The 19,608-nt window shown below is 36.4% G+C and overlaps 1 protein-coding gene and 1 long non-coding RNA gene across 3 annotated transcripts in view; one reads left to right on the forward strand and one right to left on the reverse strand.

The window, feature by feature from the left end:
- The window catches only part of LOC126764300 (uncharacterized), a 73,199-nt gene that overhangs the window by 13,538 nt on the left and 40,053 nt on the right, over window positions 1-19,608 (reverse strand). The window lies entirely within an intron of this gene.
- LOC126764231 (uncharacterized) lies at window positions 4,413-5,103 on the forward strand. The gene is made up of 3 exons (XM_050482035.1): window positions 4,413-4,504; window positions 4,565-4,693; window positions 4,753-5,103. The coding sequence occupies exons 1-3, from the start codon at window positions 4,493-4,495 to the stop codon at window positions 5,059-5,061; spliced, it is 450 nt and encodes a 149-aa protein (XP_050337992.1). The 5' UTR covers window positions 4,413-4,492; the 3' UTR covers window positions 5,062-5,103.

A 19,608-nucleotide genomic window follows, 5' to 3' on the forward strand; every position in this document is an offset into this window, starting at 1 on the left:
ATTGAACGAATTTCGAAAAATTCCACTTAAAAATAATATAACAATAAGAACAGTAACAATCAAGGAAACAATTACCCATGAAGTGCATACGGAAGCACCAAAAGAATTCAATTTACCTGAAAACGCGTATATAAGATGGAGATCGACATCATTAAAAAATAGGAAAATATAATTTCATAATAGGAATTGATTTATTAAATCATTTAAACACGATGATAAATCTAATAGATGGAAAAATTTCACTAAATAAAAAAGAATCAGTGTTTTTAAATAAACCATTCAATTTTAGTGAAATATGTACCCTAAAAACAACAAATGAGAAATTAAAAGAAATTAAATTAGATCATCTAAATGCAGAAGAGTTTAGAGAAATCACGAAATTATTGAAAAAATTCGAAAACCTTTTATTTTAAGAAGGAGAAAAATTAACAAGTACTACGGAAATTCAACACGAAATAAAAACTACTACAGAAGAGCAAATAAATTCTAAATTGTATAGATATCCACCCCAGCATGAAGAAGCAGCTAGAAAACAAATCAGAGAAATGGAAGAACAAGGAATTATAAGGAAAAGTAATTCTCGATATTCCAGCCTTTTAATAGTAATTCCAAAGAAAATGGATAATTCAGGGAAAAGAAAGTACAGAATAGTAATCGATTATAGGAAGTTAAATGAGGTAACTATAGATGATAAATATCCTCTTCCTAACATTGATTCAATTTTAGATAAATTGCGACGAGCCCAATATTTTACTACACTAAACTTAGCAAAAGGTTATCATCAAATTACAATCAAAGAGGAAGACAGGTGTAAAACAGCGCTCGTAACACCTCATGGCTTGAATGTATTTACAAGAATGCCATTCGGGTTAAAGAATGCACCAGCAACCTTTCAACGACTCATGAACGAAATTTTACGAGACTTTTTAAACAAAACATGCGTAGTATACTTATGTAGATGATATACTAATCTTTAGCACAACGTTACAGGAACATATACATACAATCAACTAGAGATATTTTCAAGGTATTAGAATCAAAAAATTTAAAAATACAAATGGATAAATGTAATTATCTGAAAAAAGAAACAGAATTTTTAGGACATATTCTAACAAAAGATGGTATCAAGCCCAATCCAAATAAAATCAAAGTAATAGAAGAATTAGAATTACCAAAAACGGAAAAACAAATTAAGAGCTTTTTAGGTATAAAAGGTTATTATAGGAAATTTGTTAAGGACTATGCAAAGGTAGCACAACCAATTACAAAATATCAAAAAAAGGAGTCCGAATTAATATAAAAGATCCTTCATATATAGAAGCATTCGAAAAACTTAAACGATTAATAAGCTCGCATCCAATTTTACGGTATCCAAATTTTGAAAAAGCATTTACATTAACTACAGATGCATCAAATTATGCAATAGGAGCATTTATATCTCAAGAAGGACACCCAATATGTTATGCATCAAGAACCTTAAATAATCATGAACGAAATTATTCAGCAACTGATAAAGAATTTTTAGCAATTATTTGGAGCGTAAACTACATTAGACCATATTTATAAGGTAGAAAATTTTAGATCGTAACAGATCATCAACCAATTAAATATTTACATTCAAAATATAGAAGGAAAGACATGTCACCAAAACATCAAAGATGGTTGTTAAAATTAGGTGAATATCAATTTGACATCGAATATATTAAAGGAAAGGAAACAGAGTAGCAGATTTTCTTAGCAGAATACAAGATAATGAAGATGAGATTAAAGGAAATAAAGATGAAAATACCGATGAAATTTCAGAGCACGACCTAAATATAGTTAACAATTTAGATGACGATACATCAATGCAAACAATACATTCAGCAGAAGAAAATTTACAAGATCATTTTTATATCAAGGAGGAGATAGTTAATAAATATAAAACCCAAATTATTTTGACAAACAACAAGACAGAAGAACTAAAACAGATACATGGAAAAAGAATTATTTTTATTTCAGAGTATGATTTCGATAGATTGAGTGAAATATTTAAAAAATATATAACAAAAGGAAAAGTAGGAATTTATTCGGAATTATCCGAGCGACAGTACAATATAGTACAAGAGAAACTAATAGAAATGTTTTCAAATGATAAACAATTAGAAGGATATAGAAACAGAAGTGGAAGCTGTTAAGCAAATTTCGTTGTATCACATTAGAGAAAGTATGCATTCGGGCATACAAGAAACATATAATCAACTTAGAAATAAAATTTTTTATCCGAAATTAGGAGAGTTAATACAAATAGTAATTAATCAATGCGAAACAAGTCAAGAAGTTAAATATGATAGGAGACCTATTAAACAAAATTTTTTTAATACAGAAACGGCTACCAAGAATAATGAAATAATCCACATAGACACATATGTAATAAAAAGATTCCATTTATTAACAATTATAGACAAATTTTCCAAATATGGAATAGCATATCCTTTAACTGATAGAAATCACATTACATTCATCGAACAATTAGAAGACTATTTTACCAAAATGGGAAAACCAAAGAAAATAGTAGCTGACAATGAATTTAATGCTCCAAGAATTAGGGAATTTTTAAATAATGAAAATATAGAACTCCATTTAACCAAACTCAACAGTCATACGGGTAATGCAGACATTGAAAGATTTCATAATACAATTTCTGAAAAATTTAGAATGTTATATAAATTAAATAAAAATGTATCAATTAAGCAGCTAATTCAAAAAGCTATTAGGAATTATAATGATAGATTTCATTCTACAATAAAATTCACACCCAACGAGGTACATAACAATAAAGTAGATAAAGAGGTAGTTAGAAAAAATTTAGAACAACAAAAAGAAAAGACAATCAACAAACTAAATAGGAACATGGAAGACTATACAGAACATAGAACGGAAGGATTTATAAAAAATTGTAAAGCAGTTAGGCACAAGGAACAGCCTAATTATAGAAAACAAAACTTAGAAAAAATCCATACTAGTAATATAAAAAGACCTTTAAAATTTACAGATTTGGATAATGTGGACAGTAATAGCTTTAATGACACAACATTGTAAGGGGACAATAGATTTGACAGAAGTAAAGGAACAAAACGGATTCATAGATTTAGAGATTAGAGATCAAGCAATAAAAAAGATAGCGATATAGTACTACAAATTATTGACATTCAACAATTAGAAAATATTATTAACGCTATGACAGATAATGTAATTTTGATGAAATTGGAAAATAAAGAAGTACTGCAAAGAGAGTTGTTAGATATAAGAAATAAACTACTGACGCTCATGACAGTTAGATCTAGAAATAAAAGAGGACTGATTAATGCAATTGGCTTTTTGGTACAATGGACGAAGACGACAGAAAAAAATACAAACATATCTTTTACAAACAAATGACTCATTTAACGAACAAATTAACTATTACTTCTCATCAGCTATTGAACACTTAAAAGAGATTGTTAAAAGTGACAGATTAAAAATTGAAAAAGAGCTTAATTCGATAAATAAGCTCATATATGACGAATACAAACAAACATTATATTTAGATCAGTACACCAAAATTCAGTTGTTAAAAAGTAAGATAGAACACATACAAGAAAATGTTGTATCCGCTAAATATGGGATAATACACCCAAATATTTTAACAAACGAAGAAATTGTAAAATATAATATTGATTATAATAAACTAAAATATCTACAACTAGGAACAGTATTTGTTAATAACACATTTCTAGTATTTGGAATAAAAATACCAAAAATTTTTGAAAATGTAAAAATACGAAAAATTATTCCAATACCTACCTGAGAAAATAATGAAATAGATGCAAAAATAGAAGAAATATTTACCTACAAAAATAAAACATTAATGTTTGAAGATATTAAATCATTAGAACAAATGAAAATAAGCAAACACTGTATTTTAAGAAATAATTGTAATCTTGTAAAATGTAAAGAAATAATACAATTAAATATAAAACCAGTTCTTATTAAAAATGCAAACACTTTAAAACTTAATAATACATGTAATCAAGAATTACCATTAATAAGTGGAAACTATGTAATAAGGTTTAATAATTGTTCAATTATAATTAATGATAATTATTTTTGAAATTTTGTTGAAGATATAAAAAAAAATATTTAGGGTATTCCATCAAACTCATAAATGCCTCATAAAGTTCTTAAACTCGTAAAATTCTGTGCCTTATAAATGAGCTGTCAAAATTTGTATGAAAAAGAGTTTACGCGTTTCGTATAAAACTAAGAGGCAAATTCGACGCGTATTTGCTTCATAAACTGATATTTTGTTTTAGTGTTGCCATTACACGAAAATAATTTACATTTAGTGCTTCAAAAAAGTAAAGTTTTTAGTGCAGGCAACACTACTTGCAAAGAAAAAAAGAACGGTAAACATTTGTCCTTGTTGCAAAATTTTGTTTAATTTAAAGAAATAATCTGAAACCTTTGTATAATGAGTGCATCAGTAAGTATTACTTAAATTTCTCGTGAAGATGAAAATTGCAGAAATACATTTTATATTCAGGAATTAGAAGAAAAGGTCAAAGCTAAGCGCTTCCGGGCAGCACCAACACATCGTTGGATCAGTGAGCAAACTAGAAGCCTTTTAGAGGAAGTGCGCGGAGAAATAAAAGACCGCCCGGAGTCATTTGAGGTTTGTATCTTATTTATTTTTTTCATTGGCTTATAAATGCATAATTTTTTTTTATACAGAAGCCTATTGCACAAAAATTTTATTCGAAAATATCTGCTAAGTGCCCTTTGCTCGCAAACATTAATTGGAAAGTGATGAAAAGCAAAATGCGCTATTTAAAAGGAATATATATGGAGGCCGTGAGATGGCGTAGTCAAACAGGAGCTGGATTAATTGAAAATGGAGAAGAAGAAAGCGTCAAGGGTATTTTATTTTCTTTGTCTTTTAAATACGAAATTAAATTAAACCAAATTTCGCAGACTACATTCAAAATATTTGTCCCTTCTTCGAAATACTGGACGAGATTTTTGGGCTCAGAAAGGGCGTGAACCCTACGGTTATAATTGAGAGTAGCAATATAGAAGTCCTCTATGAAGACAACGAGGAGGTTTTTTTATTTGATAATGTTGATGATATTTCAAATAGTTGCTCGTGTTCACGTATATCAGCCAGTACTCCTATTCCGCCCGATACTCCACAGCCAGACGTTCATTTATCACTGGAATTATCATCGAACAATGCAAGCAGCTTCAACGGCGACTCAGAGATTGAGAATTTAAAAAAAAGAATGACATCGAAACACAGCCTAAAGAAAAAGCAAAATCCAAATGCAAGCTCTGCCGGCGTATTACAAGGAATGCTTGAAGCAAAATTGGACTTGGAGAAGCAAAAATTTGACTGGATGAAAGAAAAAGAAAAACAGGAATTGGAGATGAAAAAGCTAGAAATTGAACGTGATGAACGACTTGCTTTGGCGAAAATGAAATTAGAAAATGAAAGAGAAGAAAAACTCAAAATGTACGAACTAGAGTTAAAATATAAAAAAGCATAAGAACTTTTTAATCCTCACATATATTTTGTGTCTTTAAAGATTACATACTTATATACAAATAAAGAAGACTTTAACAGTTTCTAATGCTCTAAAATATGAAATCAAATTAAAAGTTGTTAATTTAAGGCATTTTGGTTGCTGGCTTTCGCCGACAGCAATAGCTTTCAACCATATTGTTTGGCTTTTCCAAGTCATCGTAGGGTAAGGGCAGGATGTGAGGGTTTTGTTAGATTTTTCAGACCTAAAATTAATATACAGGTTATTTTTCGAAATTAAATAGAAAGAAGAATACTAAATTACCTGAAAAAATTTAAAAATTATTTAATGTTGACATTTCATTTAAAATTTTTATTATGGCTCGTCTCTTGTGTTCTCCTTCTAAGACTGGAAACTGTTGGAATTGGTTCTCATTCACTTCATCATTGTCAAAAGTATCTTCTAAGTTTTCGATTTCAAATGTATCACCATTTTCCTGCTCAATTATAATGTTATGTAGAATGGCACAAACAAGAACCCACCGGCAAGCAAGCCTTACACTTGCGTCATCTTTAATGTGGATTTTTAATTCTTTGAGGGAGTTAAACCTTTCCTTCAAAATTCCAAAGCAATTTTCAATGCGCACACGATACTTGGAATGGGTATTATTGAACTCATTTCTTTGTTGCAAAGTGCATTCGTTGGAATTGGTTCTAAATGGGGTTATAACCGTATTCGTTAGTTTATACGCACTATCGGCTGCTATCCATTCATCGCCTCTTAAATAATCCGATGGTTTCAATGCCAGTTCACAGTTATTATAGATTCTGCTATCGTGAACGCTACCTGGATATCCTAGAACCATGTGACGGACTCTCAGTTTATACTCACATACTGCTTGAACTTTTAGAGAATATACATGCTTTCGCGAAAAATATGACTCGGGATCTTCGCTAGGTTTTTCAGCTAGTTTGATTTCTGTGCCATCAACATATCCAATACAATGCGGCAATTCAAAAAAAGTATTTCTGACAATACTTTGCCGCTCTTTAGCATCAGGCCAATACAAAAACCTTTGCTTTATTTTTAATATTGCTTGAAAGACTCGCTCAGTAACTCTTTGAATGGTTCCTCCATCACCTATCCCAAAAAAACTAGCAATTTTTGCAACTGATGCACCTTCTCCATTACAACCGAGACGATATAAAACAATGGCGAGTTGCATAGCAACGGGAAATTGTTTGCCGGAACTTGCTCCGTTAAAGAGAACATCATCTTCTATCAGTTTTAGTACAATTTCAAAATTTGCCCAGTTAATTCTAACAAATTGTCGAAACCGGTTTTCGTCTAAATTTGGCAAAATATCATAAAAGAATTTTTTGGATTTTGGCACAGAGTGTTTCAAGGTCGGAATCGAATAGCGAAGGCTGAGGACAGTAAGTTTTGAATATGCCCATTCTTCAAGGATTTCATCTTCCACTTCTTCTTGATTTCGTTCTGTAAATATAAACGAAATCATTTAAATGCGTGCATTCTCTCAGAAAGTAATTAAGCAAACCATCACTTGATCCAAATACTTGTAACATCGACAAAGTGTTGAGTGCATTGTTATCAATATTTTCACACAGTTTTCTTTTTTCACTTTTTCGTGGCATTTTGTAAGATTTTAATTCTTTTTAAGTTATTTTTTTTAATAAACGCACGCACTTATACGGAAATTTCTCTTCTAAATTAACCCTGGATTTGGTTTTTCAAATGCAACACTGACAAAAACGTCAAAATACCTATTTACGCGTCTTTTATACGTATGAAAAAAAGGAGCGTTCCAAAAAACTAAAGCGTAAATTTTTTACCTTATAAGTTTCTACATTTACGAGTTTGGTGGAATACCCTAATTGTAACTTTAAAATATAAAGACAGTCAGAATTTTACGAAAAAAATTACTTTTAACGAAATAGTAGAAGAACATAAATCAAATATGGAAAACATTGTTAAATTGAAAATACATACGAAAATATCTCATATTTGCAGCATAATTACAATTATATTAGTAGCTACTGTCATTATCAAAAAACACAAATATATAAAAATAATATTAAATAAAAGAATTCAGGAGAATTCTACTATAAAGGGGGGAGTAGTTATGTACATGTACGACTACGTATGTAAAAACACCTGACAAGGCAGTTGATAAATACGACGAACTGCAACGAGCTTTTGCAATTTGCTTAAACAAATAAAGTAATAAAAAATTAATTTAATAAGCAAATTTCGTAAGAATTATTGGAATTAATAAAAGTATGCTTATTCAACAATAATATGTTAAAAATAAGTGAAATTATTAATAAGCAATTTTTAATTAGAATAAGCTTCATTTTAAGTAAATTTTATCAAATAAAGTAGTCTGTTCTGGATGTCCAACAACGTCACCTCGTTGCAATCTAACTTAATTTTTTGACTTTTTAAAAACCCGTTTACTGCGACTAAACATATAATTCGCGTACTACAATAGTAGACCACTTGTGTATATACCTGAATATTTTCGCATATTCATGTACCGTTACACCGACAGTCTCATTAATCCTCTATTAGTAAACAACAAACACATTCAGTGTGTTTTCGGCGACCGATGCTAGCGAGTGTTGGAGATTTTTGAAGCCAAAAGAAAAATTCTACTATTGTAGTACGCGCGACCACTGGCGTGACATTTTTTTTTGCGAGCTGCGGTATATGTTTATTTGTTGTAAGTATATTTTTACCCTTTATTGAAGTTGTTATGATATATACAGATAATTGGAAGGTAAGTAACTAGAGCGGGATTTTTTTTCAGAAAAATGGTTTCACCCAGTGAAGAAGAAAGAATTTGTAGATGGCTGGAAGAAGAAGACACTGATGATGAAGATTTAGTGGAGAGTGATTATGAAGATGATTTGTTAGACGAAGACTGCTTGGAAGAATCTCCTGCTTACACAGAACAGGAAGCAGGTAATAGCGAGTCTGACTTAGAAAATGTTGAACAAGTCACTCAGCAATCCGATATAGAATCCGATGATGATATACCACTAAGTTCCCTCGGTAATCTATATTTCAGATCTAAAAATGGTACTAAGTGGAGGAAAAATCCTTACCCAGTCACAAGAACTCGGGCTTGTAACATTCTTAGAGAAAATGCAGGACCTAAAGACGCAGCAAAATGCCAAAACTGAGCTAGAATGTTTTGAACTGTATTTTGACCACTCCGTCATGGAAATCATAGTAAACTCCACTAATATATACATTGAACAAGTAAAATCTAAATTTTCCAGAGATAGAGATGCTAAACTAACAGATATTTTGGAAATGAGAGCATTTCTTGGTATGCTGTTTGTGATGGGTAGTCAGAAATCTGGAAGACTGAATTTGAAAGAGTTTTGGAACATGTAGCGAGGTACAGGTACCGAATTAATTTATTTTAGCATGTCACAAAACAGATTTAGATTCCTGCTAAGAGCAATCAGTTTCGACGATATAAGAGACCGAAGAATACGTGAAGAGCATGACAAGCTGGCTCCTGTGAGAGAAATTTTTAAAAAACTTGTTGCCAACTTTCAGAAACAATTTATAGCTGGTGAATACCTAACTTTAGATGAACAGCTTATATCTTTTCGTGGACGTTGCAGATTCAGGCAATATATCCCAAACAAACCTGCCAAGTATGGTATAAAAATCTTTTTGTTAGCTGACGCTAAAGTATCGTACTCTTACCATTTGGAAATATATGCAGGTGCCCAGCCGCCAGGTCCATATGAACAGTCTAATAGGGTTGTGGGTATAGTGGATCGAATGCTTAGTCCCGTAAAACATTCGGCACGCACTGTTTCCATGGATAATTGGTTTACGAATATATGTAGATCAATGCAAAGAGCTTGTGAGTAAAAAGATCTCTGTTGTTGGCACTGTAAAAAAAATAAACCGCAAGTTCCACAAAGTTTTAAAAATACCAAAGATAGAAAAGAAAACGATTCAGTATTTGGCTTTCAAAAAGAAGGTACTTTAGTGTCATATGTTCCAAAAAAAAATATGGTAGTGCTAATTTATTCTTCTATGCACTATGACGCCAATATCGACTCGCACACAGGAGATAAACGTAAGACAGAAATGATTACATTTTATAATAATACCAAATATGGCGTGGATATTGTGGACAAGATGTGTGGTTCTTACGATGTCTCCAAAAATTCTAAATTTCTTTTGCCACGTCTGTATCGGCAGAGTTATCTTTTCTTTTCTTCCTTTTCGAAGTTTTAATTAGCGCGCAACTAAACACTAACTAAAAAAGTTGCGCGCGCTCTCTCCTTTTGCGACCGCTCAGCTATACAGACGTGGTAAGTGTGTTTCCAATTTGTTATTTTTAAATATATGTATGTATTATAAGAAACCCTTTGTTTTTTATTTAATATTTGTGGAATAAATTGCGCCATCCGTTTCCCCACGGCCAACCACAACTACGGAACGAGCCACACTGTGCTCCACCGCCGAATTATCATTGGTCCTTCGAGCCGGATAACAGGTAACACGTTGATTTTTACATATTTAAAGTGAAAGTGCATAATTTGCCAAATTTAGCAACACGCAAGTTACAGCCAAACATATTTTGGTTGTGTGCTCTGCAAGCTATAAGGCAATAGATTGGTTAATTTTTGCATAATTTATGTACAAAACCCATTGTGCTGTGTGAAGTGGAGACCAAAACTTATTTTTGGCACTCTACCCACAAAATCAACGCACAAGATAGCAGGTAGTATTGTACTTCATTTAAGTACAACAATAAATACACCTGGCAAATGCACTGATTATTTCACTTTACATATAAAAAAAACACACACACTGTTATTCAAATAAATCAACAATCTCTCTCGGGTTTTTGTTTTTTTTTTCCTTATGGTTAATTTGAGTCTAGTCGCTCAACTCTGCCTTTCCATATATTGCTCGAATAGCAATAAAGGCAAGCAGAAATAACGCAGCTGCAGTTTCGCGAGTGCAAACAAAAAAAAATTTACAAAATTACAAGTGAAGTGAGAAATTAGAATTAGTGAAGTGAGCGACAGCAAGAAAGCCAAAAAGCTAAGGCTAAGCAACAAAGGGAGAGCAGCACCGGCAGAGCAGCACAGGTAAAGCAGCACAGGCAAACAGCAAAGGCAAAGACGCACAGGCAAAGCAGCAAAGGGAGAGCAGCAAAGCAAAGCAGCGCAGCAGCTATCTCAGAAGGACAGCAACAAACAGAATAGTGCAGTGGGGAATTCGAAAATAACCCCGTGAACAAAAGTGAAAGTGAAGTGCTTGTGAATTTTTATCTGTATTTGTATTTGGATTTAAATAAAGCAATTAAACACAAATCACTTTTATTTGTATACATAGTCAAAGACTAGGCGTGCAAGTGCATTGGGCCGATTACCCAGCAAGCACATTCAAATTAAATTCTAAAAAACTACTTTGAGAAAATACTTCACTAAATTTATTAATTTTTTTTGTGTCTTCGAAAAATTCACGCTTTATAAAGAAACAGCACACTACTAATTTGTAGTTTGTCCGTGATTGGTTCTATAACTTTTGAACTTTTGCAACATATTTGCAAATATTTTTTAAATTTTAATTTCAAGTTTTAGATCCGATTTTGTGCAACATTTTTGCAGTTCCGGTTCAATTTTCGAACACTATGGAAGCCATCGGAGCATTTATCACAGCTGCAGACGCTCTACTGGAGTTTGAGGAGTCTCTTACTCCAACAGCAAACAATCAAAGTGCCTACTCTCTTGAAGTAAAGCAAGCTGAACTGAAATCTCAGTGGGCAGAGGTAAAATCAGAATACAAGTTGTGTTTGCCAAAAGTGGATACTTCCGACACAAGCGCTATTGACGACATTAAGCTTAAATATTCAAGCTGTTACCTCGCTTATGTGTGTTGCGCGGCCTTGATGGGCGAACACATGCACAACCTCACGGCGTTCCGCCAAAGCCCTACTTCGAACTCTACAGTGATTCAACCTGAACGGTTACAACAAACGGTAGAACCCGTGAGGTATTCCATCAATTTACCGCCATGTGATACAGAAATATTTCATGGCGATGTTTTACAACGGCCCACATTTAGGGATTTATTTGCCGCCATTTATGGGAATAATCCAAGGCTATCTCCAGTCGAAAAGTTATTCCATCTGATTCAGAAAACGCGAGGTGAAGCAAGAGCTATTGTTTCGAAAGCGCCAGTGACGAATGACGGATTCGCATTGGCTTGGAATAATTTGTTGTGTAGGTATGAAAACAAGCGAGTGCTTGTCAACACACAATTAAATTTATTGTTCAAGCTCCCGCACATTTCAACAGAATCTGAGACCGAACTCAGAAATTTACAGCGGGAGATTAATAGCTGCATTTTTTTACAAATACACGGCATCAATGTAGATAGCTGGGATGCTTTATTTACGTATTTGTGTTCTATCCGACTACCGGACTATACACTGTCGCTTTGGGAACAATCTCTGGATTCGGATTCAGAGATCCCAAAATGGGTTGAATTAGACAAGTTTCTAACCAAACGGGTGAAAACGCTTGAGAGAGTATCAAACCTCAAAGGCGATTTGGGTACTCAACCCAAGATTAAGTCGGCTAATGGTGAAGATAGGATACCAACCTTGCAGTCAAGGATTGGATCCAAACCCATCAATTCCCAATACCCCAAAACAAACAATATTAAATGTAAACTGTTTGAAAACTTGTCAAAGATTCATAGTGATGCAGCCAAACGCACGGTTAAATGCTGTCAGAAAACTTCACGTCTGCCTAAACTGTTTATCGGACTCACAGGAAGTCAAAAATTGTAAAAGTCTGTTGTAATGTAAACAGAGACATCACTCTATGATTCACCGGGATCAGAGTGAGGAAATAGGTCAGATACCCGACAGCACAAACACTACTGAGATTTCTACTAAATCCCATGTGGCCTCTATTAAGGCCAAATTTTTTAATGTGCCTACCAGTCGAAGCATGCTCTTAGGTACAGCCATGGTGATCATATGTCACAACGAGAACACCTTCACTGTCAGAACCCTGATTGATTCGGGATCTGAAGCCACCTTCGTAAGCAATAGTCTGCAAAAACGCCTACATATGGCAAGCAAAAGGGTCAGCACCCGAGTCATGTCAGGATGAGTTCAATCGGTATGCTCGATTACAATTGGCTCGCCCCGTAACAAAAGTTTAAGACTAGAAGCAACCAGATCAATAAACCCTTCAATTGTTTAAGGTTACCCAATATCCCTTTAGCGGATAATAATTTCTATACGAGTCAAAAGGTTGACTTGTTGATCGGAGCAGATCATTACCCTAAAATTATACTAAATGGGGTAAATCAGCGTTTGAAAAACTACGCTACTCTCGTAGCATTTCATTTTACTCTTGCTACCGCTCTCACTTTGCATAACATTGTTTTGTTTGAATTATTCAATTAATTCAAATATTATGCCAGAAAATAGCAAAAAAGAAAAAAAAACAACAAACACATTCGGGAGCTGTAGCACATGAAAATTTTCATTTGCTCTGCTGTGCTACCGCTCCCAATTTTTTGCTACCGCTACGCCAGAGCATAGCGCAGAATTTAATTTTTGCTCCCGCTCCAGCTATAGTTTTTTACCTAACAAAACTCGGAGCAGAGTAGTGCACATACTTTACATTGTTATACTAAGGCTACGCTGTAGCTCCCGACAAAGTGAGAGCGGTAGCGATAGCATAGCAATAATTTTAGAAATTTTGCTGCTACGGAGTAGTAAATGAGAATCCTGGGTAAAATCGAAAATTTTCGGATCCATCGCTGCACAACGTACGGTGTTCGGTTGGATTTTAACAGGTTCCGTTCCCTCCGAAGAAACAAAAATAAATTCAACAATAACTCAACAAGAAACACAAAATCATTTTTGTAGTGTAAAAATCACTAATTTTATACCTAAACAACAACAACAACGAAAACATCATCAGCAGCAACAACACAAAAGCAATCAGCGGAATAGAAATGCATTGGCAGAACCAGAAATAACCGACACGCCGCTATCATTAGTAAACCGATGGAAAAAATTAAAGGCTTTGAGTCAGCACCATTGTCAGAGATGGAAGACCAAATACTTAAAGGAACTACAGAAACGAAAGAAATGGAAACATTCCCAACAGAACGTCCAAGTCAACGACCTAGTGGTAGTTCGAGATGAAAATGTACCTCCAAATGAATGGAGATTAGGCAGCATCATCAAAGAATATCCAGGGTTGAATCAACGAGTTCGGGTGGTGGACATCCAAACTCAACGCGGCTTAATTTGTCGGCCTATCACAAAGATTGTCATTGTACCCAATCAATGTTAATTTCTTATTATAAATTCACACTTTAATAATCTTCCTCTCGTTTAGGAAATTAATGAAAATGACGACAATCAACTGCCCCCTATGCGTAGATAGCCATCTACTTCGCTGGTGATCAAAGTTCCGGCAGATGTCCCCAGATGTTACGTTGCGGCAAACGTTGCGGCAACCCACACCACACGATGCTTCATGGCATCAGTTTAGACGCCGAAGAACAAGACGACGATGTCATTGAATTGACATGGGCACAGCAGGTAGAGGCAGAGGAAATGGAGGAAAATTCGTTGACAATTGGCACGACGGACTCGGAGCCCTATCAACCATCTCAACCGACGTCAAAAGTCAAGCATCCGCGAAGCTCTGACCAACGATGCCTCTCCCACACACCCAAGATCGAGCCGGACTCGAGTCGTCTCGCCGACTTCGGCGTGATGGTAACATCCTTTCGGATTGGCGGCATGGCAACGATCGACTGAGACTCGATTCGTCTCAGCGACATTGTCCGGACCGAGCGGAACGCCATTCATTCCGTCGGCCCCCCCATCCGAAGCGAAGGCGTGAACGAGACGCTCGTCGTCAAGCCGATGCACGCCGCATCATCACGGACAGGCACGTAACTCTACCTTGGCAACAAAGACTTGCGCTATCACTAACCGTGTTAATAAGCGTTCGAACCGCAACGAGGTTCATAACAGTGCGGGCCACGATTAGCCCAGTTAGTCCAGCCACTGTTATCTTCGCCTCCACGATTGCACGTTTGCGACTGCGTACGCATGCACGTGAAGACAGCCGAGTGTGCGAATTAATGTTTCGGGAGAACCTTGGGAGAGAAACAGAAATCTCCGTGAGCGCCCAAACACAGCGTCGTCCGTTACCACCGACGCCAGTAAGGTCTCTGGAAGACCATTTATTTCAACAATTCCGCAACCTAAGACTGGCAGATAACGAATTCCACAGGGCAGCGCCAGTCGAAGTAATCTTGGGAGCGGACGTTTACTCCCGACTCATGTTGCCCGGGTTACAGCCAGCGGCAATGGGCCAACTCATTGACCAAAATATGACACTGGGATATGTAATATCTGGTGTCGTATAGTATCGGCACAATAAAGTGCACTGGCTGCCAACGCCTCTCACATTTACCGCCTACCCAGGATCGAGTTAGAATCGAGTCGTCTCGCCGACCTCGGAAGGTGGTGACTTCGATGCAAATTGGCGGCATGGCAATGACCGACTGAGACTCGATTCATCTCAGCGGCATTTCCCGGACCGAACCAGACTCGATTCGTCTCGTCGGCCACCCCATCTGCAAAGAAGAGGTGGAAGAAGAAGTGCAGGAGCCAGTTAGTTCAATTAGCTTTAAGTAGTTTATTGTAAACTGCATTTGCAGTAATACTGCAAAGCCGGGAGAATGTTAACGCCGCCCCGCCCAATTTCTTTTGCCACGTCTGTATCGGCAGAGTAATCTTTTCTTTTCTTCCTTTCCGAAGTAACTAACTAACTAAAAAAGTTGCGCGCGCTCTCTCCTTTTGCGACCGCTCAGCTATACAGACGTGGTAAGTGTGTTTCCAATTTGTTATTTTTAAATATATGTATGTATTACAAGAAACCTTTTGTTTTTATTTAATATTTGTGGAATAAATTGCGCCATCCGTTTCCCCACGGCCAACCACAACCACGGAACGAGCCACACCGTGCTCCACCACCGAATTATCAGTATTCTTCGATTTGATGAATATAAGTGCAATAACCGGTTATGTTATACATAAAATAAACCATGGCTACAGTAACAAGCCACGAAAAGATTATTTACATGAAATTGGTTTCGAGCTCGTGGCTCCTTGCATAAAGCGGAGAATGTATACTGGAAGTGTTACAAAATCTATAAAAATGAAAGCTAATATTCTTTTGGGCCTAAACGATCCACCGGAAATGAATCCCGGTCCAGCAAAACCCCCAAATACCGGTCGAGTCGGAAAATATTTCTTTTGTGGCAGAGTCGACAAGAAAGCAATGCTACACATGTAAAAAATGGATTTGTCCTGATCATCAGTTTCTTCTTTGTCCAGACTGCACTGAATATGAAAAATCGGAGTTGTTAGATATAAGCGAATAAAAAATTAGTCATTTTAGATTGGAAGCCAAAATTTTACGTTATTTTTTAGTTATTCGCAAGAAGTCTGATTTTAAGTTCCTACTATGTTTAAAAAGAATATTTTTTGGTTGATTTGGTTTTATAATAAACTGTTACTTATTATTATTAAAACATATTTTTTTATTTACGAATATTTCGTTTCGAACCTAAAAATCCAAAATATTCTACACAAGTAGTACGCGATTTACATCTCAGGTTACGTCTGATGGCATGCAGTTCTGCACCACATCGCATGATCAGCCAGTACGTGACCAAAACAGCAGACTCAGCATATTTTGAGTCTGTTGGAATGTGCAGTACACCCACACATTGGGGCAGACTTGAGTTGCTGATCTGATGGCAGAGTCAGGCTGATTCTTACGACAGAACAGAAAACAACGTTTTTAATCTATAACTGCCGCAGTCGAACGATACGGTTCCATATTCTCTCTCAGCTCCGCTCAGCTAGCAAAGAAAAGCTAAATAAAAGCTAAATAAATTATTATTAAACAAAAGTATTGTTATTAAAAGAAAAGTGGCAAAGATACAGCTAATCATATAAATCCCAAAGCAGAACAAAATAATACATTTGAGTTGGAAAATTATAGAAAAAGCAAAAACAAAATTCAGAAAGTGAAAGAATTTGTGAAAAGTGCAAAACAAAAATTATTTTGAGAAAAAATAAAGAAAACTGTTGAAAACCCTAAAAGTGAGCTCTAAAATATTCCATTGGGTTACTGCATTTGGATTACCTTTAATACAAAAACAACTACATCAACAGCAGCAACAGCGGAGACAGTAGCAGCAGCTTTAACAAAAAAAAAACAACAACAATATCAACAGCAGCAGCAACAGCGGAGACAGCAGCAGCAGCTTTAGCAAACAAAAAAACAAAAAAAAAACTTAAACAGCAACAATAGCAGCAGCAGCTATAGTGCAGAAAAGTATTGTAAGAATAAATTAAATATTGATATTTTAAGAAAACCATTTAAATAAAATGGCTCATAATAATAGGAATTTAGAAAACTGTGTGATAGCAATTACACAATTGTTAGAATTAAATGCAATAAATAATCAAAGAATAAACAACTTTAGGAGACAAAATATTGGCGATCAAAGCAATGATCGTTATTATGCACAAAATAATTCGGGACGATACTCACAAGGATATACTAACTTTTCAGGGCAAAATAATTATCATCCAAATAATCTTCAGAGACAAACTAATTATCGTACAGGAAATTCAGGCCAATATACAAATCAATATCGTAATAATAATAATAACGGCTATGGTAATTCAGCAAGACAAAACTATACAGAACGGCACTCGACAAACAAACGTTGAAATGGCCAACACCCATGGATGTTGATGCTGTGAGCAGGACAGAGGAAACGAATAACAACGAGGAATTTTTTACCAATTAGCCTCGGAAAATCAAAATAAAACATTAATTTCACTTACTTTGTTTAACAAAAAATGGTGTGCATTGGTAGACCCCGGCTCTACTATTAGTATTATGAAAAAATCAAGCTTCGAACATTATAAGTTACCGGTTCTAGCAAAAAATAAAACAATAATTAGTACACTGAATGGTGATATAAGAGCATCTAACGAAAGAGTTAAGGGAGGATGGACTCATGTGTTGAAGTTCACGCAAGTGAGGAAAGTTCTCTGATCGCCATTCACTTGGGAGTGGCCAGAAACGATTCTTTTACACATGGCTCAAGCAGCTCACTACTTCCGGCCTTTGACCAAGTATCCTCTGGGTAGCCTAAGAACATCCGTTCGAAGGCGAGCTAATGTGAGAAGGCGAAACATCCCCTACATAGGGTTGTGCGCTGGGTTTGGGACCCGCCACGTAAAAAACCCCCGAATGAAAAAGAAAACACAGCCTCGTATGAGACACCCCCTTTTTGATGACGACCATGGTAAACGAAATAAGGACTACGAGTTAAGGGCATGCACCTGGAATGTCCGGACCACTATTTGGGAAGGTGCCGCTGCCCAGCTGGTTGATGTCCTCGAAAAATAAAGGCTGACATCACCGCCATCCAAGAAAAGCGATGGACGGGACAAGGACAGAGACGAGTAGGTCCTTGTGACATTTACTACAGTGGCCATATAAAGGAGCGCAAGTTTGGTGTTGGATTCGTGGTGGGAGAGAGACTCCGTCGCCGAGTACTATCATTCACTCCGGTGAATGAACGTCTAGCCACAATCCGCATCAAACGCCCCGACGGAAGAGAAGGACGATGTGACCAAAGATGCCTTCTATGAGCGCTTGGAGCGCGCTTATGAGAGCTGCCCCCGCCACGATGTCAAAATCGTGCATGGCGACTTTAACGCCAGGGTGGGCAAAGAAGGTATCTTTGGCACAACGGTCGGTAAATTCAGCCTCCACGACAAAACATCCCCAAATGGGTTGAGGCTGATTGACTTCGCCGGGGCCCGAAATATGGTTCTCTGTAGTACAAGATTCCAGCATAAAAAGATTCATCAAGCTACCTGGCTCTCTCCGGATCGAAAAAGCTATCAACCAGATCGATCATGTTGTGATAGACGGAAGACACGTCTCCAGTGTGTTAGATGTGCGTGCGCTCCGAGGTCCTAACATCGACTCGGACCACTATCTTGTTGCAGCCAAGATTCGCACCCGCCTCTGTGGAGCAAAAAACGCACGCCAACAAACACAAGGAAGGTTCGACGTCGAGAAGCTGCAATCACAACAGACAGCCGAACGATTTTCTACTCGGCTTGCACTCCTGCTCTCTGAGAGCATTCGTTAACAATTCGTTATAAAGGAACTGTGGGACGGCATTTCAAACTGCTTACGTACAGCTGCAACCGAAACCATTGGTTTTCGGAAAGTGCAAAATAACAGCTGGTACGACGAGGAGTGCCATGTCGCAGCGGAGAGAAAACAGGCTGCCTACCTCGCAACGTTACGATCGACCACTACACGTGCGGGATGGGATAGATACCGAGAGTTGAAGAGGGAAGCGAGGCGCATTTGTAGACAGAAGAAGAAAGAGGCCGAAATGCGTGAGTACGAAGAGCCTTATAAGCTGGCCGACACGGGTAATGCTGTGAACGCACAACACCAGAAGAAGGAGAACCCGATTCCCCAATCGATGACGATGGAGCAGACGTTCCATTACCCGACCATGAAGAAGTTCGAATACCAATTGCCCGCCTCAAGAACAACAAAGCGGCAGGGGCCGATGGACTGCCGGCCGAGCTATTCAAACACTGCGGCGAAGAACTGATAAGGAGCATGCATCAGCTTCTTTGTAAAATATGGTCGGACGAAAGCATGCCCAACGATTGGAATTTAAGTGTGCTATGCCCAATCCATAAGAAAGGAGACCCCACAATCTGCGCCAACTACCGTGGGATTAGCCTCCTCAACATCGCATATAAGGTTCTATCGAGCATATTGTGTGAAAGATTAAAGCCCACCGTCAACAAACTGATTGGACCTTATCAGTGTGGCTTCAGACCTGGAAAATCAACAACCGACCAGATATTCACCATGCGCCAAATCTTGGAAAA

The sequence above is a fragment of the Bactrocera neohumeralis genome, unplaced genomic scaffold, assembly GCF_024586455.1.
Source record: "Bactrocera neohumeralis isolate Rockhampton unplaced genomic scaffold, APGP_CSIRO_Bneo_wtdbg2-racon-allhic-juicebox.fasta_v2 cluster09, whole genome shotgun sequence".
NCBI lineage: Eukaryota > Metazoa > Arthropoda > Insecta > Diptera > Tephritidae > Bactrocera > Bactrocera neohumeralis.

What these genes read in the sequence shown, in the direction of transcription:
- LOC126764231 (XM_050482035.1), top strand. An exon ending in ACCGCCCGGAGTCATTTGAG is followed by an intron (nt 4,694 to 4,752) that starts GTTTGTATCTTA and finishes TTTTTTATACAG; the next exon opens with AAGCCTATTGCACAAAAATT.